This window comes from Schistocerca serialis, chromosome 7 (genome assembly GCF_023864345.2).
Source record: "Schistocerca serialis cubense isolate TAMUIC-IGC-003099 chromosome 7, iqSchSeri2.2, whole genome shotgun sequence".
Classification (NCBI taxonomy): Eukaryota; Metazoa; Arthropoda; class Insecta; order Orthoptera; family Acrididae; genus Schistocerca; species Schistocerca serialis.
This window is the reverse complement of record NC_064644.1, coordinates 424,298,392-424,323,299: the sequence shown is the minus strand read 5'-3', so window position 1 is coordinate 424,323,299 and position 24,908 is coordinate 424,298,392. Positions and strand designations below refer to the sequence as shown.

At 42.5% G+C, this 24,908-nt stretch overlaps 1 protein-coding gene across 1 annotated transcript in view; it reads left to right on the top strand.

Annotated features, from left to right (window-relative positions):
• The first annotated feature begins 2,491 nt into the window (after positions 1-2,491).
• LOC126413132 (lutropin-choriogonadotropic hormone receptor-like) overlaps positions 2,492-24,908 on the top strand; it is a 932,298-nt gene continuing 909,881 nt past the window's right edge. Inside the window, exon 1 of the mRNA XM_050083024.1 lies at positions 2,492-2,557. Coding sequence (XP_049938981.1) covers positions 2,514-2,557 — 44 coding nt within the window. The 5' untranslated portion in view covers positions 2,492-2,513. The remainder of the gene's footprint in view (positions 2,558-24,908) is intronic.

Below are 24,908 nucleotides of genomic sequence, written 5' to 3'. Positions count from 1 at the left end.
TTACCATCCAGCAGTGGAGCAGCGTTAGTTATTGAAGCTATGGTCAAGGAAAAGTGGTGGAAGAATAGAAAGAAGAAGAAGAAGAAGAAGAAAAAGAAGAAGGAGAGGAAGCAGAAGAAGAAGAACATGATGATGATGATTATGATGCTGAAAAATAGAAAGCCCAAGGGCTTAGAAGTGTATGGCGACTACACATTTGTGCATATCAAAATGTAATCAAAGTGTTCTATTTCAGAACCTCACACAAAACTTAAATAAAATATGATCATAACGTTTGTTCTGCTATACTTTGAAGACACTGTCGTTCTCAATCTGCAGATCTGTCAGCAGCAATTATAGTTCCACTTTTTCCTATTCACTGCAAGTCTTTCCAATTGAGAGTGTGTTGTCAGTGCAACGTCTTGTTTTATCTACCTAATGCTTTGAAGTCTTGGTCTTCCTCGTGCATTCTTCCATTCTTCTGTTCTGGCTCTCCTACGTCCATGTTTCTGAGCCATAAAGGGCAACCCTTTAAACAAAAATTTTTACATGCTGCTTCAGATGTTTAAATTATTGTTTTTGAATGTTAGTACCTCTTACCTTCTGCTAAATGATATTTTAGCTTGTGCACACAATTGTTTACAGTGCGCGGAAAAGCAGCATAAATGTCATACATTTCTAAGTCACTGATACCAGTGTGTTATATACTAATAATCCTGATTGAACAATATCCGCAATCTTCGATTTTTCATGAACTAGCGCATCAGAAATTATCAGTTACTTTATTAAACTTCTAGAGTCTAGACTGTACCTATTGCCCTTGTCTCATTATCCCGCCATTATTCCTACATGTGCTAGTCAGTCAGTTCACTACATTTCCACAGGGAATGAGTCGTCATGAAATCTACAATTACACATCTCCTAATACAACGTCTTTTATTCTAAAATACAAACATTGGCATTAGAAGTGACTGACAAATCGCAATCGCGCTATTTGAATACTCAGACGGAAGAGCAGCAAGTTGTAAACATAGTTTAATAAAGTTGCAAATGTACGATTGGTCAGATAAATAATTACTGAATGTTGTTATCAATCTGAGAGCTTCCTCACATCTACTGAATACCCAACCAGAGCTTGACAGAACACTACAGCAATTTTAAAAACGGAAACCTGTTCCAGATGCCCTACAACTGTTATTTATTTAATTATCTCACAGGATTTCGTCTTCTTAGGTCATCATCAGGTGACAACAGAATATCACAGCTACATATAGAATGAGGTGAGACTTAGAGATATTAGTGATACGTTACTTTTTATACGAAATTCTTTCGCTTAGTGAATAGCGCTTTCCACTTAAGAATTTTTGTTGCACCGTCACATATTCTTGTTCGAATATCTCGAATCACTTGAATGGAAATCTCTAGTTAATTTTGGTAACGTAAGATGGATTGTCACATTCTCATTGTTGTCACTGCTAGTAACAATACAACGGATTTCAGACCAGAAGTATCGGCACTTAATGCCAACACAACTGGGTGATCAATATAGTACGCTCTCATCGAACTGTGGATCACCTCAGCTTGCTATGTTGCCTCCATAAAAATTCACCTTCACACATAAGAATCTCTTCATTTAGGTGTGCAATAACAATACTCAATCTGTGGCTCTCCCCAACACTGATATCCCTGAAAACCGATTCTCTTATGCAGGCGTTATCCACATATCAAAGCCTACTAAAAAAAAAAGAAAAAAAATCTGTGATATAACTCCTGATTAGTATCCACAACACATTTTACAATTTTACAAATGAAATGGCAGTGTACAAGACAATAACAAGATAAATGTATTTTTAACTAAAAACAACCACAAATTTATCGTTTTACCATTACAATCTTAATCAATGAATGCAACAGCAAATTATGAGTTGTAATGAAATTATGAATGTTTTATGAATGATAACGAGACATAACTGGAGACAGCTGATTGTTCAGATAGGTATTTTACAGACATCTATTCAGGTGATATGATGGATGCATATCCATTAATCATATATCCTTGTAAGATGCCTTGAATATGACAATTTAAAAGATGATTTGTAATTAGAGTAACATAGTATATGAGACATATGCAGTATGACACACAAAAAGGAAAAGTTTGAATGAATATTGTTAGTTTTTCCTAGATACTAGTTCTGACAGCTATGGTTTAGATGAAGAGTCACTAATAATGTTCGCAGACTCCATGCAGTTTTCTGATAAACAGTAGAACAAATATCCATCTCTTTCTTAATAACTACATAATTTTAGTAAGTAACATACGGAGAATGCAGTCCCCCCCCCCCCCTTCCTCTCTCTCTCTCTCTCTCTCTCTCTCTCTCTCTCTCTCTCTCTCTCTCTCTCTGTAATACACACACAGTATCTAGTAACATTTTAACTGTAATTGCTGTTTTGTGGAGGTACTTGTGCTGCGAAATTTATTGAGCCGGTGTTTCCCTTTTCGTTTCAGAGATCTCAGCGGCAACAACATCACAGACATGAGGGCCGAGACATTGTCTCAGGTTCCAGAGTTGGAGGAGCTGTGAGTACCACATTATCGTTACTCATCAATGCCGCGACTGTATTTCAGTGCTATTTTTTCTTTCTTATCGCAAGAAAAGAGAGGAGTAAAATAGCGCCATTCAGTCTAAAATTAAGACCTCTCTCCGAGAACTTAATCACGAGGCAATTACCAGCTTTGCTAATGCAGTGGTGTAGATAACCTAGCGGTGACTTAAGCTACCTACGGAGATGTAACCATATATTTTAGATAGAAGATCAGTTATAATAAGTCAGAGCCAAGGTGAACTGCAGAATTACAGAAAGAAAAAAAACGAAAGAAGCAAGAAGGAGAACAAGAAGATGAAGCTGAAAAACAGAGTTAGAGAAGTATATGGTGATTAAAAATTCGCGCGCATCTAGAAGTAATCAAGTGTTTTATTTCACAACCTCACACACATCGCTTATATCATAAACGCTGAATGGTTGTCCTGTTCAGTAATGCAAACACGAACATGTTTATCATGTTTCAACCTACTTTGCGAGTCACATTGAAATTAATGTTGTTAATCTCCGTTCTTATATTAATTTTTAATTCCGCCGGTATATGCCGTCTGTTCTTATATGCTCTTTAAGATAGCCCCAAATAATGAAGTCTGGAGACGTTAGATTGGGAGAATGTGAGAGCCATAATCCTTTAGAGATGATTCACTCACAAAAAACTCATACAACTGTACAACACTGGAAGCGATAGAAGCGTGAGTGCGAGCGACCCCAAGATTATTATATGCAACAAATATTTTCTCCCAGGCAGAGCATTTTGTATCTCGTGATGGCCACCTTAGTCTGGCAACTGTACGCCTCACCTTTTCTCCTATGTCGTGATTTCATTCTGTACACCTCTCTGTGGGTAAATACCACGTCGTCTATTAGGGGCCTACTTACTGACCAATTCATTTCCGATCTTGATCTGTATCTTCTTAATGATGGTGCCCCAACACACGGAAGTGCCTCCCGTAGCAAAATCTTCCTCTAAAATTCTGACTTCGCCACAGTTTTCGCTGTACGACAATCTTTCCGCTGCTACTGTCATTCCACCCCCCCCCCCCAAAAAAAAGGCCATTGTACGCTTTATGGTGATCCTCGGAATCCACCAATTAGATATGAGGATAAGATATCATGCAGCCTCCTATGTGTCACGTAAAGGGGATTTGATGAAAGTCTAGGGAATCTTTGTCCAAAGAGTAACACCCAAGTCCCAATTCCTGAAAAAAGTAAAAAAAAATTTTAAAAACCTACATTCACGCCTACATTTCTTATGCACTTCACACGTTCCACATCACAACGTTACCGTGAGATTGATCAAAGGAACAGATAAATAACTAGCTAACTAACCAACTGGAAAGTGGGTACGTGGCAGAATGGCTGGTACAACAGTGAAACAAGTCGAAGACCTTATCAGCTATTCATGTTTCATAGAAAACGCCTAGGGCTCGGCCATATAAACCGTAGTCAGTGCATAGAAAATTTTCTAAAACGGCACAGCCCTGATTACCATTACAGGTTCAATAGGAAAGGCAGTGTGGTCATACAAGTACACCTTCCAGCATTATCCTCATCTTTGACGCCTGTAATGGAATTAGGGAACCAGTAGAGTGTAACAATTGTACGAATTTGTAAGAAATAACGTATGACAGAAATAGACTAGGGTGCTGATAGTATTTCCCAGCATGAAGATACAAATTTGCCACAGTACAGCAATCACAAACTCCTTCACATCCTTCACAGCATCCTCATAGGAGTGTCAACGGCGAAAGCGAAGTGCTAGCAAATCCATCTGTGTTGAGGAAGATGTGAATTAATATTGAGTTACAGTGTGTGTGTGTGTGTGTGTGTGTGTGTGTGTGTGTGTGTGTGTGTGTGTGTATGTATGACCAAGATCACAGCGAGACATTACGTAGAACCTGCAGTACCACATAAATCCAACGTTGGTGCACCTTCCAGTTCCACCTTGGCTATGGAGACAAGGAGGTGAGCACTGGAGGGAGGTTCGTAGCACATAAAATGTAAAAAAGTGCCAAAACAGTCCCAATGTTTTTCCAAGACTTTTTTCAAACACAAAACAATAATAATGAATATTAAAAAGTGATTACTGTACCATAAACATAATGCTAATGTGCTCTGATGCCATTCCATAACATATTCACTTTATGTATAAACTAGCCCCTGTAGCTTCTCCCATGTATGTTTCCAAGACATATATTAAACACCCCCCCCCCCTGTCCTCCCTCTCTTTGTGACCATCTCTTCCTCCCTCTCTGTCCACCTCATCCTCTCTGTCTATTTCTTCATCTTCTCCTCCCTTCTCTTTGTTTATTTCCTCCCTTACTCTGACCATATCCTCTTTCCCAGCTCCCCTTGGCAATATTCTCCTCTCTCTCCATCTCTGCCTCCTCCTCTTCTTTTTCATCTCAACCTGTCTCAGGCCATATGCATTGGCACATGTAGCCCCTGCAACACAGTTCTATGAAGCCAGTTGATACTACTCCTACAACACACCTGTCATGTGGTGTAGGCTACTATACATCAGGAGGTTGAAAATCATTTATTTGCCTCCTCTGCATCCACTGTGTCCAGTCCAGAATTGGGGCACAATTCATGAAGACATGCTGCAGTACTTCATGCACTGTGGGGGTGTTGGTAACACAGATCCACCTAGTCTGCAGAGGAACATCTTCTAGCATCCATGGGAGATGATCTGTTAGGAGGCTGCAATACTTGTGCATGTTCAGTGTTCCATCTATGAAAACTGGGAATATGAGCTGATGGTCCATGCCACCAAGCAAAGCAGTTCCATGAACCAGGACAACATTACTCCAACATGACATGCCTGTCACACAATGCAGCTTGGATATCTGGGCCCAGAATTCCATTTCTTGCCCCTGACATGTAGCCTACCCTGCAAAGCAATTTGTTTTGGCAGGTCGAAACTGCTCCCATGCAACATATCTGTCATGTTGGGCAGCCCATACATCATATTATTATTTCTATTTTTATGCTGATATGTAACTTTGTAACCAATGAAAATATGTAACATGTTTAAAAATTATTAAAACACGACCTATTATACAAACAGAAAGAGTGGGTGTCATGGAAGTAAATAAACAAAGTTGTACATCTTTGCTATCACATTCATCCCATCTCCATCAGAGTATCGACAAAATTGTCAGAGATATCTCTTCTGCAGTTATCTGCACTACTGCAACTGCTCTCCCCCTTTCTACTGCCTGGTGCCATGGTGAATAAAAGACACTCAAACAACTATTCAGGAGCATCTAAAGGCCCTGCAACATCTCAAATGACATCCATTACAAATTATCCTCATCATTCTTAAGTAATTCTGTGCAAAGAATCACTACCTAATTAAAAGCAATAAAAAGGAACGCTGGGATTGCTACGTCTCTTCCTCAGAAAGATAAGTTTTTATGCAGTTGCGGCCCAAGTTCTATAGTCTAAGAGGTCGTTGAAGATCGACAACAGTTTTGGGTTTGTCCCTTTTTGCTGAACACCTCACAACCACTGTGAGAGAGCGTCAGTGTCCAATATTTACCCAGCTACATACTGAATGTGTAAAACAGAAGCTGCATATGCATCTCTGTACTCTACCCCATGTAACCCTGAATTACATAAAGGAACTTTCACTGACTGAGATTTGCTTCAGAGTCTTCTAAATTCTTGAGTCAGTTCATATCATGTTATCTAACATCTGGATGTGACTCACAAACTTCATCCACCCAGCTTTTCCTTCAGAGCGGAAGGTTACAGTCATCATCCTAATTCTTAAAATGGGCGAAACCCAATGCCCATTGATAGCTAACGGCCTATTACCCCTACAGAGGGCCCTTTGTCCCCCCTCAGTGTGATTTCAGAGATGGGCAATCCGCAATGTCCATCTGGTTACATTGAAAACAGCAGTCCATCAGGCATCAGCAGTCCGTTGCAGGTTACACAGAGAAGACAGGCATCTGAACATTGTGGATGGAGCGTCAGAGAATGTACATGTCTCAGACGTACTGTCCCACAGGCTCTACAAGACAACAGAACAGCCATGTTCCGGGCCAGTGTCATGTGCGAATGCCAGATGTATATCATCGTTATCTGAGGTAATTTGATGTTTGTTCAATATAGGAACAGTATCCTCCAGCCCACGTTCCAGCCCTACACTCAACATTTCGGTGAGAGATACGTCTTTCAGGATGGCAATGTTGGAATACACTGCACCTACATCATGAACACCTTCCTCCAGCTGCCAGAAATCAACCGAATATCTGTTGAAACAAATCCTATCGAATATGCTTGGGTCCCATGGAGATTTGCAGAAATTCTCCTTACATAGTGGATAACGCAATGAGGGCCACAGTCTAAGAGTGGCACAAGCCTGAGCACAGAAGTGCTGGTCACCTTGTAGGCAGCTTTTGCAAGGAGATCCAAGCATACATGTATTCGTGGTTAGGTTCTGGGAGTCACAATTCCTTACTTTCTTCCCCATGCTTCTCTCGCAAATTTAATGTGCTGTCACTCCTCCTTTTCACACAACTTATTTCCCTAGAATTTACTAATAATAACGTACGTAGGGTGTTTGACTATTATAGATACAAACGGAAGGTGTTAGTAGAAGACACTGGAACTATCAAATAATCCTAATAAACAAAGGTCACGAAACCAGTGTTTTTCCCAGCACAACATTCTAAAACTGAGTACAGGAACACGTAACACAGTTCCCGAGGGTCCAAACTGCACGTTTGAGACTGTTGATTCCACATATGAACATGTGTAAAAAATCTAAAATCTAAATATCGCACGCTGCACAGTCCTTGTATCAATATTTGCATCTTGTTTAAAGAGTTTAGTCCGTAACTTCTCAAGTCCCGTAGATATTAAGCGTTGAACTTTGTACATTGATTGCACTTTTGTTTTCCGAAACTTTGTGTGTACGATGTGAATTTCAGTTACAAAGTTTCTGACAGAGATGCTTATGTGTTACGTTCGTCACACTGAACTAAAACAAAATACGCAGAAGCAGTCGTATTATACAGTGATAAATGAGTAATATTTTTTTTTTTTTTTTTACTCTAAGAACACTGGAATGAAACAATGTTCATTTAATAGTATGTTGCAGGATGAAACAGAGCTTCATTGTGGATGATCATAATCACATAATTTACATACACTGCTCAGCCGGAGCATTATGGCCACCCACCTAATAGCCTGTAAGCCCACCTTCGGTACGAATAATAAAGGCGACGTGCCGTGGCATGGAAGCAATGAGGCCTAGGTAGCTCTCTGGTGGCACCAAATCTGCACACACAAATCACCTAATTCCCATTAATTCTGGGGAGGGCGGCGATGAAATCTAGTGCCACGTTCAATCACATCCCAGATATGTTCGATCGGGTTCAGATATGACGAGCTGCGTGGCCAGCACATCAATTGGAACTCGCAACTGTTTTCTTCAAACCACTCCGTCTCTTCTGGCCTTGTGATATGGCGCATTACCTTGCTGAAGAATACCTCTGCCGTCGGTTCAGAAATGGTGCAAATGGCTCTGAGAGCTATGGGACTTAATATCTGCGGTCATAAGTCCCCTAGAACTACTTAAACCTAACTAACCTAAAGACATCACACACACCCATGCCCGAGGCAGGATTCGAACCTGCGACCGTAGCGGTCGCGCGTTTCCAGACTATAGCGCCTAGAACCGCTCGGCCACCCCGGGAGGAGATCAGTGTAAGTGTCTGGAAATAATCAACTTAAACAGTTCACTTTCTTCCAACTGCGAACACTACACGCCTTTCTGCCGACGGTTGTCGGCAAAACAAGAACCTCATAATGATTAGCATGGTGAGTAGGTTGTTGGCAACTGAAGCATCAACCCAAATAAAAGGTGGTGATTTTTCCAGAACCCGGCCACTTGTATAAGTCTCTAGTTCGAGTTTTGGGTCGTTTCCTGACCTCCACTTCATGCTACTTGCTGTGTTAAAAGATGATTCTCAACTTGATGTACAGAACACTTTAACTGCACAAGATCACAATGACGTTTGCCCCGGAAACAAAACTACAAGATTGTCCATGATCACTTGAGAATAACAAATACGATGTTCACTGGCGTGATACTAGTCGGGCGGGAAATGTGATCCCTTATGGTTGTTGCGCGGTGTCTGTGGGGGACCACGCCACGTGGAGTAACGTAGCGAGCGGAGTAGAGCTTGTGTCGGCGAGTTTCGTTTGATGCGCTGCTAGTGTGGCCGGCTACTAGCACGGAACTGCGACAGCAACTGAACTGACCTGCTCCATCTGCTGTCTTCTCTTTCTAGATGTGAATAATGTAAGGTCGTGTTTACCATTGGGTATTTACTGCAACAGCAGCCTGTATTACTGTTCATTAGTTTTTTCAGTGTATTGGTGTGTCGTCTCGTGAGCATTAGTGATGTGGCTGCAGGGTCATAATAAGGTGACCTTACTATTTCTCACGTTAAGCCACTGGCCGCCGAAAGCGGTCTCTGTCATTACATCGGTATAGTTGGCGGATAGTAGAGAGGGGATTCCCTTGTCTTCTCGTACGTACTGAGGGCGTGATGTTGGAAGCGGGCAAGAACCTCAATTTCTTGTGCAGAGATTGAGCTGTAAACCGTCGAGATACATGAAATATCTTCTGTAGGGCGACTTTCTGCGTCTGCTGGAGAGAGCGTAGCTAGCCACGGTGCACCATCCGTCACAGGCATAGTCCATGATGGGGCAGACACAAGCCCAGAAGAATGTGAGGCCACAAGTTTACCGGCAAGGTGCACCCTTCGTGCATGAATAGGTAGAGTGCGCCATGTCGTTGCTGCATATTCTATTTAACATTGCGCACGTGCTTTTTCCAGGCGAGCGTAGGATGAAGTGTGAGGCCAAGGCACTTTGCACCATCAGTCCGTTATATAGGCTGCAGCTGCTGCCACAACCACTGGACGAAGTCCCTTGGCAAACATTACAGCTGGCTGTTAGTCGCATTCAAGTTTGTCCGCCACGTCGCTGCCCAATCCTGAACACGCCTCCTGAAAGCGTCAGTGTATGATGAGCGATCAACGACTTGTTGTAAGGACTGTGGTGTTATCTGCATAAACCGCCCGAGCAACTTGAAGCGTCCTGGCTAGGTCTTATGTGTAGACCGACTAGAGGACCAGCGCAAGGACGGGACTTTGTGGGTCACCTGCCTCTACACAAGCTAAACATAGTGGCCATGGAACTCAAAGACGAAAGTTTGTAGAGTAGACCTTGGTGCCAATCACGGTCAGACGCTCGCTTCGCATCCAAAACGAGACCACCACAGTATTCCCTATAGTTGAAGGATGTCGTTATCTCTTCAACCTCTCGAAGGAGTTGGAGTGTGCTTGAGTGTCCATCTCTGAACCGAAACGTTCCGGAGGTAGAAGCCCATCTTCTGTAACTTACTGAGAGAGCCGTAGCAGCACGATTCGTTCAAACAACTTGCTCAGAAAGGGAAGCAGGCTAATCGGCAGATTGTTCCAGGAATCGGCTCTGTTTTCGCCTGGCCTCGTAACAGCAACAATGAGACTTCCATGGCTGAGGTTACGGCGTCAGCCTCCCGAAACACCGGCTGAGGATGCGACTTTTATCTTTTTCTTCAGAGGAGGGATGGTGCGGTGCCGGTCCATTGATTTTCGACAAAAAATGGTCTCGATCAGCCTCGTGGCCGCGTGGAGTAGCCATGGGTGTGTGTGTTGTTCTTAGTGTAAGTTAATTAAAGTTAGATTAAGTTGTGTGTGATCCTAGGGACCGATGACCTTAGCAGTTTGGTCCTATAGGAACTTCAGCGGGCACACACTTTGAGTACCCAACTGGTGGACCAACAAAGACGTCGAGCTGAGCAGTGAGGTGTTCGACTGTGATCCGTCAATGACCTCGAATGGGAGTGTCCGCAACTCCAAAAGCGCATGAGTCACAGCTGTGTTTGGGCAGCCGGCACGCAGGAGATTGGACTGGTTTGTGCGATCTTCTTGCGATGATGACAGACGCCTCGCTCAGCGATCCACCGTGATTTTGTTCACTGCCAGATTTCTGTAGACGTTCTGCATGAACCTAAGAATATCTGCGCTCCTCTGGTTTTGCGCCAATGGTACTGGCCTGCTCGGCACGCATCTCTGCTACAGATGATATTTTGAAGGATATATATACCACAGCCACCAATCTAAAGTTTGTGAAACTATATAAAAGCTGGAGTGGGAATACTCCACGACGTCCCACAATAAATTCCGCATTTTTTCAACCGAAACTGGTCAAGAAAAGAAATGTTTTTCGTTACTTATTATATCCTCCTTGTAGTTCCTTAGGATTAAATTTTTGTAATCGGGGAAAGACTTTATGTTCACCGTATACAGGCGGTAAATTTATTTAATAGGGCATAAGCTCACTGTGAAGTAGGCAAGGCTCTACAAGTGCCAGCGCTACAAAAGAAACAAGATCTATAGATCTCCTGAAATCATTGATTGAGTGAGTGAGTGATACACGATTTTGGAGGGACAAGGATAAAAATGCATTTAACCACAAAGCGCCTTCTAAGCTGTTAATGTACGAGGGTGAGTCAAATGAAAACCTTAAATTTGTAATAACAAATCGAAATTTCGAGCCTTTATCCTGTAAGTTGGTAAGCGTGCTACAAACAGTGTGCAGAAAGGCCTGCACGTGGCAACACAGTGCAGATGTACACATACCGTCGCAGTATCAGTATAAAGATGGCCGTCCCACTTGCGACTTGCACCAGGGAAGAACAGCGTTCTGTCATTCGGTTTATGCGAATTGAAGGTGTGCAACCTATTGTAATTCATCGATGAATGAAGGTTCAGTACGGTGATGCATGTTTGTCACAGCAGCAAGTCAACGAATGGAGTAGGAAGTTCGCAAATGGTGTGACCAGTGGAAGATGCTCCTCGTCCAAGTCAGGCACAACGAGTTGTGACTCCAAAAAACATTGGAGCAGTTGAAGCCATAGTGAAGGAAAACCGCCGAGTGACACTGAATAACATTGCAGCATGTTTACAGATTAGTCATGGGTCAGCACACCACATTGTGCACGATGTGCTCCAGTTTCACAAAGTGTCTGCAAGATGGGTGCCACGGCAGCTGACTCCTGAAATGAGAGAACGACATGTTGATGCTTGTGAAGAACTTCTTCGGCGCTTTGAACTAGAAGGTGATGGCTTCCTTGCAAGAATCGTTACTGGGGACGAAACCTGGGTTCACTTCCACCAACCGGAAACGAAGAGAGCGAGCAAGGAATGGCGCCTTTCCTCATCACCAAAACTAAAGAAGTTTCTAACAGAACCATCAGCAAGGAAGGTTATGCTGACTCCCTGTTGGGACGACAAAGGCGTCATTTTGGAGCATTACATGCCTAGAGGGATCACTGTCACCAGTGCATCATACACAGATCTCCTAAAAAATCATCTGCGGCCTGCAATCAAATCAGAGCGACGTGGATTGCTATCAGCAGGTGTCCTTTTGCTACATGACAATGCAAGGCCCCACACTGCCCGTACAACAATTGCAACAATTACAGACCTGCATTTTGAGTGTCTTCCTCATCCAACATACTCACCAGACCTTGCCCCAAGTGATTTCCATATGTTTGGACCACTCAAAGACGCAATGGCAGGAAAGTAGTTCCGTTCTGATCAAGAGGTACACCACGCGGTGCATGAGTGGCTGCCCGGACTACCAAAAGAACTCTTTGTAAAGGAATTTATGCACTTTGTAAGCGCTGGAGCACTTGCATTGAGCGTCAGGGAGATTATGTTGAAAAGTGATATAGTTTTGTACCACTTCTGCACAATAAATAATATTTAAAAAAATACACCACCGGCCATTAAAATTGCTACAGAAGAAATGCAGATGATAAACGGGTATTCATTGGACAAATATATTATACTTGAACTGACATGTGATTACATTTTCACGCAATTTGGGTGCATAGATCCTGAGAAATCAGTACCTAGAACAACCACCTCTGGCCGTAATAATGGCCTTGATACGCCTGGGCACTGAGTCAAACAGAGCTTGGATGGTGTGTACAGGCACAGCTGCCCATGCAGCTTCAACACGATACCACAGTTCATCAAGAGTAGGACAGGCGTGTTGTGACGAGCCAGTTGCTCGGCCACCATTGACCAGACGCTTTCAATTGGTGAGAGATCTGGAGAATGTTCTGGCCAGGGCAGCAGTCGAACATTTTCTGTATCCAGACGGCCCGTACAGGACCTGCAATATGCGGTCGTGCATTATCCTGCTGAAATGTAGGGTTTCGCAAGTATCGAATGAATGGTAGAACCACGGGTCGTAACACATCTGAAATGTAACGTCCACTGTTCAAAGTGCCGTCAATGCGAACAAGAGGTGACCGAGACGTGCAACCAGTGGCACCCGATACCATCATGCCGGGTGATACGCCAGTATGGCGATGACGAATACACGCTTCCAATGCGCGTTCACCGCGATGTCGCTAAACACGGATGCGACCATCATGATGCTGTAAACAGAACCTGGATTCATCCGAAAAAATGACGTTTTTCCATTCGTGCACACAGATTCGTCGTTGAGTACACCATCGCTGGGACTCCTGTCTGTGATGCAGCGTCAAGGGTAACTGCAGCCATGGTCTCCGAGCTGATAATGCATGCTGCTGCAAACGTCGTCGAACTGTTCGTGCAGATGGTTGTTGCCTTGCAAACATCCCCATCTGTTGACTCAGGAATCGAGACGTGGCGGCATGATCCATTACATCCATGCGGATAAAACGCCTGTCATCTCGACTGCTAGTGATACGAGGCCGTTGGGTTCCAGCACGGCGTTCCGTATCACCTTGCTGAACCCACCGATTCCATATTCTGCTAACAGTCATTGGATCTCGACCAACGCGAGCAGCAATGTGGCGATACTATAAACCGCAATCGCGATTGGCTACAATCCGACCTTTATCAAAATCGGAAACGTGATGGTACGCCTTTCTCCTCCTTACCCGAAGCATCACAACAACGTTTCACCAGGCAACGCCGGTCAACTGCCGTTTGTGTATGAGATATCGGTTGGAAACTTTCCTGATGTCAGCACGTTGTAAGTGTCGCCACCGGCGTCAACCATGTGTGAATGCTCTGAAAAGCTAATCATTTGCATATCACAGTATCTTCTTACCTGCCGGTTAAATATCGCGTCCCTAGCACGTCATCGTCATGGTGTAGCAATTTTAATGGCCAATAGTGTATTTGAGGTTTTCATTTGACTCACCCTCGTACGAGGGTTGTTTTTTAAGTAAGGGCCGTTCGCGCATATAGTCCCGTAGTTCGCGCGGACGCCGCAACAAGCCACCGCGCCACTTGCCGTCATCCTTCCCGTTCACACGGATGCAAGTTGCAGCTCTGTAGCTGACGTGTACGCATCGTTGTGCTACTTTATAATGTTTACGATTATTGAATCGCCCGCCGCGTGTGAGATACGGTCAGTGATACGTTCTTTGACCGCGAGAAGCCTATCAGCTGCAGAAATTCATCGTCGGTTAACAGAAGTTTATGGCTTGAATGCAATGAGTGAAGGTAAAGTGCGTCAATGGGTTGGAGAGTTTAAAAATGGTCGTCAAAACGTCCATGACGAAGAACGCTCAGACCGGCCCTCTGTGATCACTGATGATTTGGTGGCTGCAGTCGAAACAAAGATTCGTGAGGACAGAAGATTCACAATTTCCACTCTTTCTTTGGAATTTCCACAAGTTTCAAGATCGGTTTTGTACAAAATTGTATGTGAAAACGTAAACTTTAAGAAACTGTGTTCTCGGTGGGTACCCAGACTCTTCACAGAGGACCACAAAGGGAAGAGATTTGCCACTTCATTGGACTTCTTGATTCGTTACGAGGAAGAAGGGGATGACATGTTGAGTCAAATTGTCACTGGAAATGAAACATGGGTATCCCATATCACTCCCGAAAGCAAGCGACAATCGATGGAATGGCGACACACAACCTCACCCGTCAAGTTCAAAGCCAAACAGCCGCTGTCAAAGCGCAAGATTATGGCAACTGTGTTCTGGGACCGGCGCGGTGTTTTGCTAGTGGACTTTATGCCACGAGGAACGACAATCAACTCAGATGCCTACTGTGCAACTCTAAAGAAGCTCCGCAGAGCAATTCAAAACAAAAGGCGCGGCATGCTGACAAAAGGAGTTTTGCTCCTGCACGATAACGCTAGGCCTCACACCTCTCAAAAGACTCGGGATTTGATTGATTCTTTTGGCTGGGAAGTTTTGGACCATGCACCATACAGCCCCGACCTTGCTCCTAGCGATTTTCACCTTTTCCGGTACCTGAAACACCATCTTGGCGGGCAGCGTTCAATGACGACGATGAAGTGAAAGCGGCCGTGAACTCTTGGCTGTCGGAGCGGGCGGCCGAATTCTTTGAAGAGGGAATTAAAAACTTAGTTGTACGGTATGACAAATGCTTAAATAAACAAGGCAACTATGCAGAAAAATAGGTAAAACTGTGTAGAATCAGAAAATAAAAGTTTTTTTACAAAAGTATTTGAATCTTTTTTTAAAAATCAAAACGGCCCTTACTTAAAAACAACCCTCGTATGTTGAGACATGCACCATTGAATTCCAGTGGTTGGGTATACCACACCGCGTGACCCCATGCTGCCTATCGAAATTGAAGCAATGTAACACGGCGCGGACGGCTGCAGGGCTGGTAGTAAAACAGCCACGGCAGGCGGTGACTGCGTGCGTGCTGGCAGAGGGAGAACAGACCGGACCACAGCAGGCCACAGGCAGGGGCAGGGTTTGGGCAGAGGGTTTGTAGCCGGCCAACCCCTTAATCCGCGGCCTGCGCGGAACTGCCGGCCCGCTCACTTTATGAGGGGTGGCGCTATCTGGCCGGCCCGCCATTGTCCGCACACGCACGCTCGACCTGGTTCCTCCTGCCGGGCTGCGCTCGCCCGCCTGCGCCGCACAAAAGCGCCCGTGTATAAAAGATTCCACTTGTTAGAGCAGTGTCAACCACAGCGTAAGTCCTCATCATCCTCATTAACAAAACAACAAAGCTGTTTCTCAACTAAGAGGACATTCAAAGTTACAAGCCCTTCCCTGGAGTGTATGATGTTAGTTCAAAGAGGACGCAACTCATTTTCTAAGTTTAAGGTTAAAACTTCGATCTGACATGAGTAGAACAACGAAACCTCCTCAGTGATCCAAAACATACTGCATGTAGTGTGGCGGTATGAAGAGCTTACTTTTTATAAATTTGGTGTTTCTCTAGTCAATTACCAACTAGCCACAGATAATATACATGTTGAATCGCCTACAACTTACAAATATAGCGAAAATGGGAAGTGCTGTTGATGTATCAAATGGCTCTCAGCACAATGGGACTTAACACCTGAGGTCATCAGACCCCTAGAACTTAGAACTACTTAAACCTAACTAACCTAACGACATCACACACATCCATGACCGAGGCAGGATTCGAACCCGCGACCGTAGCGGTCGCGCGGTTCCAGACTGAAGAGCCTAGAACCGCTCGGCCACTGTGTTGATGTATCGTTCTCACAGAATGGGTTGGTAGCCGGGGGCTTGTATTGATAGCCAATCATTAGAGTATAATAATTCTTATAGAGTGTAGCCCGACGGGATTAGCCGAGCGGTCTGGGCCGCTGCAGTCATGGACTGTGCGGCTCGTCCCGGCGGAGGTTCGAGTCCTCCCTCGGGCATGTGTGTGTGTGTTTGTCCTTAATTTAATTTAGGTTAAGTAGTGTGTACGCTTAGGGACTGATGACCTTAGCAGTTAAGTCCCTTAAGATTTCACACACATTTGAACATTTTTTTATACAGTCTATTTTTGTGCAAGAATACACTTTTTATATGGAGCAATGCCTATTGACATTAACAAACTAAAAGTAGGGTAAATTAGAAAGTCAGTGGTGTTCTTCGCAGAAGTATAGTTTGAGTCGTTGAAGAGATATCGTATTTTTATAGGTTCAAAATGGTTCAAATGGCTCTAAGCACTATGGGACTTAACATCTGAGATCATTAGTCCCCTAGACTTAGGGCTACTTAAACCTAACTAACCTAAGGACATCACACACACACCCATGCCCGAGGCAGGATTCGAACCTGCGACCGTAGCAGCAGCGCGGTCCCGGACTGAAGCGTCTAGAACCGCTCGGCCCCAGAGGCCGGCTTTTAAAGTTTCCCGCACACATCTTGTACAATACCTGTGGTAGCGCACACTAAAGAACAACACAAATGGATGCGCGAGGTATGTGGATTCTGATCAGTAACGAGACAATTGATCATCACAAATAACGAGATAACTGATCATCACAGATTGTGTTCAAAATGACCACCGGCAACGCCAATACACGCTTATAGTCTTGTCTGGAACAAGTGCTGCAAATGTGCTAGTATTTCAGCAGTGGTGTCCGAGCAGGCTGCAGTAGTATGTCGTTGAATGTCATCAGGTGTAGTTGGTATGTTCTTGTAGACAGCGTCTTTCACTTTCCCTCACAGAAAAAGTCTACTTGTGTCAAATCTGGGCAACAGGCCAGCAAATGTATAGGTCGTCTGCGTATAGTCCAACGATTTGTAGACAATTTATGAAGACATGCTGTAGCACAGGTTCCTCCTAGTCTGCAAAGGAACGTCGTGTAGCATTCATCGAATATGGTCTATTACGATGGTGCGATACTTGCGCACGTTCGGTGTTCCATGTATAAACTACGGACCGAAGAGCTGTTGGTTGACTATCCCACATCAATTACACTGTCTGGAGCTGACGTTTCATCTGAGGAAGCCAAAGGGGATAGTCAACAGCCCTGTAGTGCATCTTTCTTGCGGTTTACCTGACCATCATTGGTAAATGTGGCTTCATTACTAAAGAAGATACGTGATACTTATGGAACATCCTGACTTAATGTCCATGTATAGAAGTTAACTCGACTCTCATAATTGTTTCTATGCAGCTCTTGATGGAGAGATATACGACAGGGAGGGAACGTATGTCACTGGAGAATTTTTAGGACACTTGCCTGACTCATCTGTGTGTGCCTCCAGACAAAGGGAGATGATTGTCTACGTCCACATATCAAACACCCGTCAAGTTGTTGTACTGCACTCGCAGAGACCGCGTCCCACTACTGTATGTTTCACGCTCCCAGTTCTGTTTCATTAGCACGTAGTGCACGACAACGTGATAGCCCATGTGCGTCTGCAGTAGCACTGAGATAACATATTTTGTTCTCTTTATCCCTTTGGAAATATATGATTCAGTCGATAGAATAGTCATGCACCAGATAAAACTGGTAATTTAAAACCAAAGTAAAAAGTCTCGACCGGAAAAAACCTTTATCTTTGAGGTTACCGGTTTCGATCACTTACTGACCATCTTCAGACCTCATACCGTGATGGTAGGCGGTGGCAGAGAACTGAGCAGTTGTTACGAACTCCAAGAAAATCCGTTAACGCCAGCTCCGCTGTCTGCCACCGTCTACCATCACGGTATGAGGTCTGAAGTTTGTCAGTAACTGACGGAAACCGGTAACCTCAAAGATAAAGGTCTTTTGCTGTCGGGACTATTTGCGTTGATTTTAAAGTACCAAGAAAAGCCGTTGTTGTCCACAACAAACGCTCTCAAAAATTACTAAAACTGGTATTCTCGTCCAGACCCCTTGGTGGTCCCGGCGGTACCGACCGATCGCCACGTCATCCCCTGGCAATCGCGTCATTGGATGGTGTATGTAGGGGGCGGGGTCGGCACACGGGTCTCCCGGCCGTTGTCAGTTTTCGTGACCTCAGTTGGCACCACGACGCTGAGCACACCTCGTTCCAGTCCTCCCACCAAGGGAAAATCGTTGGTAGTACTGGGAATAGAACTAAGGTCCTCTGCATGGCAATCAGCTGCGCTGTACTCTCAGTTGCGGAGGCAGAAGTCACGTATCATATAACGTCTCAAATTACTACATTCACCTCACTGTATCGTACGTGTATTGTGACTAGTCTGTTGTTATCACTTAAGTGAATGCATATTTTACATTTTTATGACTTACTTTGGTTTGACATTTGCAGAAAGAACAATATTATATCCCTGTTTTTTGTAGTCTTGTTTCATGACATGTTCTACATCCGTGAGGATGTCCTCACTGTGTCTCTATGGAACAGAATGTATCTCTAATCGAATCAGCCTACTTCCAACATCAAGTGTATTAAGTTGAAACGTCCCCTTAGAACAATTATACACGACTGTGCTTAACCTGACACACAATATTTTTAGCGCAACGCAATCTGACTATCAAAGATCCCTGCAAAAGAATGGCCCTGACTAACATTAAACTATACCTTTCACAAATCACTTACCTCACAAAAATCTTCGCTGCTCAAGCTACTGCAATACAGCGAGCGCCACTACTGCCAGCTAAATAAAAGATTCAAACTATGGAAGGCACTAACTACTGATAGGGATAGTTAGCAAATGAAAGATATTAATAGAGAACAAACAATGTATTTACCTTAATATCATCACAAGTCATAATATATATATCAGTTCATGACAAATTATAAATCTCCGCCATCTCTCTCCCCACATCCACCACTGCTGGCGGCTCACCTCCAACTGCGCAACGCTACGCGCTGTTCACAGCCAGCTGCCGCTGCCCAACACTACAATGGCAGACAACAATGCAAACTAGCCACAGACTGCACACAGCACAGCCAGTGATTTTCATATTGAGCGCTACGTAACGTTGCCAATAAGAAAACATAAACAGCCTACTTACATAGCCCCCATGCTCCCCACAAAAATTTTTACAAATGGTGTTGGGCACTGGCCAATACAGATTTGACAAAAATTTTTCACAATTACAGTAACAAAGATATAAAATGCACACACTTATTGATACATTGGTGGTCAAAAGCTAAAAATCTCTCACAGTCCATAAAGACAGTCCACATTGTTCATCACAGTGAAACTGCCGTTTCTTTTCTCAAAGTCTGAGCAGTAAAAGACAATGCACACAGAAGTAGTGGATTTCCATGCAGTCTTGAAGAAGTAGTGTTGTCCTTCCAATGGAAAGACAGTGCTGACTCTTGACATGCTGACAGGTAATGGGCCACAATGGAGCAAACCCACAGCAGAGTCATTCGAAGTTTTGAAGAATATTGGTAGGTAGGTCATCACAGAGCAGACCCACTGGAGTCCTGGTAGAGATTGTGGTATTGGTGGGCCACCAGAGGTGCAGACCCACTGTAGTCCTTGTAGAGATTACGGTATTGGTGGGCCATCAAAGATGCAGACCCACTGTAGTCCTTGTAGAGATGGCCAGCAGCCATCTGTTGTGACTGTGCAGGTGCACAATCACCATTGAAGAGTCTTGCGGATAATATAGCAAGTCCATAAACCACCACTTGTGCACTCACAAAGTTTTTGAAATTGTCCTTAGAACCAGCAATGCTGTTATCCAGTCCCTTGCTGAGTTATTAACACACGTGCAAACACTAACAGTCCCTACTTCTCACATATTGTCCACATACTATGACCAACAGAAACGTGTGCAGTGAAATGTAACTAACAAGTTAATAATGTCATGAACTGGTGACAATTACAATTTTATAACATAAGAATACAATTACAAAGGTACAAAATACATCATTAAAAACATAATAATACAGATAACATTTGTAGTACAGGCTTTACAAAAGAATAGAAATAAACATATACATCAGTGTTACAAAAATAGTGACATAAGTACATACATAAAATAATGAGAATAGTTTTCGAAACATTAATTTCACACATGAACATTGAAACAGAACAGAATTGTAAACAACTTTACAAAGAAAATAACATATTATTAATGCAACTTATATTTGAGGATAACAGTATTCCTCCTCATAGTGAATGTAGCTTAATATTAAAAGGAAAAAAAATTCTATGAAACTACACAGAGACAGGAAGAAAACAAATACACAAGGGTACACAAACACATAGTGGGATAACACCAATAGGAAAGGACAGGGTTCGTTTTCAGTGTAACATTTGGTACTGCAGTCCATCCCAAAACTTCATATATCTTTCCTCTTATTTCATCCTTTGTTTCCACCAAAAAAAATTCTATCTAAGCATGCTTTCTGTATTTATATGTTCACACATTTCTTACCTCAACATTTATTTCCAAGAAAATCCTACCTAAACCTGTTTTCTCAATGCATTTCTTCCAATTCATCGCAACTCATTCTCTTAGAGGCTGCCCCCTCTTAAGCTAACTTAAATCTACTGAGCTCAGATGCTAAACTAAGGGACGAGGCAATGCAGCATCACATAACAAATCAACACAAACAGCAATGCAAAAAAATGCAAATTGGCAAAGCTAGCAGCATAAATGAGCAAAAGTCAAATTCAATAACACTATGCCTGGCAAACAGCAGCAACTTATACCTAAACATGACATAGCGCAAGCAGAAAAAATATTACACTAAACAACAATGCAGATAAGGGAAATGTATATTCACATCTTAATGTCTATGTAATTAAAGTGGTGCACCACAAGAAGTTATTCTACCAAAAAGTTACCAATTACTTGAAAAGAAAATTACGAATGCAGTTACTAGTTCCTTCTTATTGTTCTTTCCTTTCCAAGTGCTCCTTTTTTAAAGAATGTGGATCATAAAATAATTATTTAATAGATCTGTTGACAGAAAGTGTTCACATTAGCAAATGCATTTTATTTTATAAAAGCAATGCTGCAACACAGCTGGAAAACAGATGTCAAATGAAATAAGCAACTATGAAAAGCAAAGCATAAAAATATCATTCAGTAGTCATGTGACATTTCGTAAGTTAGTAGAAATTCTCTCAACTCTCATAGAAAGACGCTTGTCATAATCAGGTGTGCAGATGTAAAAATATTGCTTGTCATTTTATTAGGCATTTCAGTAAATATCGTAAATTAAGAGCTAGTGTAATCATATGTTTTCAAGTTCGACCGTGTCGTTTTTGCGATGCTTTCTCTAAAGGAATGACAATGGCCAGGATAATGGCCTTCCCTTTCCTTTTTTTTTTTTCTTGTGCTCTGAAAGGCACGCGCTAATGACTTTTTCTCCAGGCGTCTGACACAGCTGGGTGCCCGCGACGCATTACGTGCAGGTGGTCACTTAACTTTCGTACGGAAATATTTACGACAGCAATTTTCGCTAAAGTGACAGTCTCACATAAAAATACTTCACAGGTCAAGAATTAGCGTTGCAAATCTGTAGAAACAAAATCCTATGAATATAAGTGTCCAAAAAAAATATTCGTCAGCATTGTGATACAGTCACACATTTCATAACTCTTAAAGTACGTTTCTTGGTTTCCAACATCCTTTTCATAAATCAGAGTCCCTAAACACTACTCATTATTCCTTACCTTATTACACATATACATATTCGTCGACACTTCTTCAATATTTCATCATGAGAAATACGTAGCATAATAAACATTCCTCAACAACATAATACACATCGTCGTCGTAATAATAACATCATAACACTTCAGTCAAATCTTAAAATCGTCGTAACTTCCTCCAATAATTTCAAAACGTAAAAAAATTCTCTGCTCATTTCAATAGTGTCATCTACCTCAAACGTACTTTAAAATCATGCTCCCTTACCAAATGCATCATTCAAAGCTCTCATAGTATCACAATGGTTCCGAAAAAATATGAGCATTTCACAAAGTACAGACAAAATACAATTTCGTAAGTGTGAAGTAATCCAACTCTGTAATTGCGTAAACATCTGTCACTGACGTAGTAAAAAAAAAAATTTATCTCTCAGTTAAATGATCAGATAGCTGGGTAATTTGTGTGTTAGAGAAATATGGTACCGATGTGTAAAGTTGTATAAACAAATACCATATTAGCTAGGGTTCCTTGTGGTTGCCACACACATGGTACACAAAGTAAGCGTGTACCCCCCTGAGGATTAATGTAATTATACCCTCAGGTGTTACAGATTACAGCAATGGAATGAAATGTATCACGGAAAACTTTATTTGTAATTCAAAAATCTTTAAAAATAAATGTTTTAAATATAAAATTGATCACTCAAATACGTGTACTGTAGCGCTAAACTGTGCGTCTTGTAACATAATCTCTGTGGAAGTGTCGTAGTTATCGTCCTCCGAAAGCTAAGTTCTGCAGAAGTCAATGTACTTACCTCATGATAAACAAAAGTGAAATGCTTTGCGTATAGATATCATAGTTATTATGCTTATTGGCGTGATGAAGAAAGTACTGTACAGTAACGTATTGTTGTGCCACGAAAAAGGCTGTCTCATTTTTGCTATACCACAAAAGTTACTGCTAAAACATGTTTTTCTTTCCAGAAGAATTCAGAAAACTGTGCAGATATAAAACAGATACACCGCAAAAGCAACATTGTAAATTGTCACTCATTAGTAGCGTCGTGATAAAATCGTGTATCTGTCACATAAACTAATCACTCTGTCGTCTGGTATCTCACAGAAAGCACTTAAATTCAGAATGTATTTTCAAATAAACCAAAATGTTGCATTAAAATCTCATTATCAGTACTGGTAAATGTTCTAAGTATGTGAGCCTTATAGTCGTTACGTAATCGTGCAACAAACAAGCAAGAATGTACACACACAATAACACTGTGACGTCTGTTCACTATAACAATGCATTCGTCATTTCTGTTTAAAAATGTTCCCTAGGTTCTAGACTGGATATTTAACTTCAAACATTGTTGCATGTTAACAGTTTCTAAAGCGTACTAGTAACGTGAAGTGAAACGTTTTATGGCAAAGACAAAGTTAAAAAGCAGATTATCTTTCAATAATCGGTTTTACATGTGAAATGTGGTACAATCTTTTACTCTTCAAAGTACTCAGAATTTCAGCTTGAACGCAATTATCATGCAGTATACGTCGGTAAAGAATACTGGAATTTTTCACAGGGTTAGCGTCTATGTTATTTTTCTCTGAGTGAGCGGGCGCACGCGGGTGCCTGCGGCGCGAGTCATTGTCTGTCTCTTTGTTGGCGCGCGTTGTTATTGGGATTTGGAGACCTAACTTCTACAAATTCACCGTGACGAGAGGGCCCTGCTCTGTTTGAATCCCGCCAGTTCTGATGCAATTCAGGTCTGTCGTTACGATCATATCGTCTGTCGTCATGTCGGTAGATTCCATAGTTTCTTTCTTGTCGGTCACATGGTGGAGAATTTCTCCCTGAATCGTAACTGCGCGCTGGTCCGTTGCGTCTAAAGTTATTCTGTCTCCCTTGATAGTATTTATTTTGGTTCCCATATTGTCTGTTTCTCTTATTGTCTCTGTGATAGTCATTACCACGGAGAGGTGATCTTTCCCTGTAGTTATTACTACTCTGCCAACGGTTGTCATACGGGTGGTGTCTATTTTGGTCACGATTTGTGTTGTGAGAATAGCCTTGTCGCGTCCAGTTATTATTTCTTTCATCGCGGAATTGCGACTGATGTGATCTGTAATTGTTGTGCTCCTGCGTTCCGCGATTGTCAGTGTCACTTTCCAGTTCTTGTAACAGTCCCTGAAAAGCTTCAATGTCGTCTTTGCAACGTCCTGCCAAAATAATGTGTCGTAAATGTTCAGGTAATTTGATTAAGCAAATGCGGATGAGTTCTGAGGGGCTGTATGGATTTGACAGGTACTGATTCTTGTGCAACATGTCTTCAAAATATTTCACAAGACTGGAGAATTCAGATTGTTCGAAACGTTTCATCATTATGATGCCATGTTTTACACGGTCTTGTGTAGCTTGCGACCAATATGCTGAGAGGAAGGCATGGTAAAATTCTCCTTCACTGTGGCAATCGTGAATGACCGATCGCATTCTCACAGCTGGTTCATTCTCTAAGTAGCCACACATAAATTCTAATCTGTGCTCCAATGACCAGTTGGGAGGAAAACAATGAGAAAATTGATGGAGCCATGCTTGTGGATGAATGTCGTTGCCAGAATTCTTAAATGTTTTGAATTTACGTGTAGTAATGAACAGCTTATAGTCAAAATCGTCATGTCGGCGAGTCGCATATTGGTCATTGTTAGGTCGTGTCGGCCGTTCCATCTCAAAATTCGGTGCACATTGCCAATTTCTTTCATAATTTCCGAAATGCCCTGTGTTATTATTTTGCGGCTTTTCCGTGTTTCTAAGTTCCTCTTCCCGTGTTGGAGCGCGAGTGTCCTCTGAAATACGTAATTCTTGTATTACCTGTGTCAGCTGATCTTGTACTTCCCGGATTTCTCTTTGGTGTTGTGTATTAATTTGAT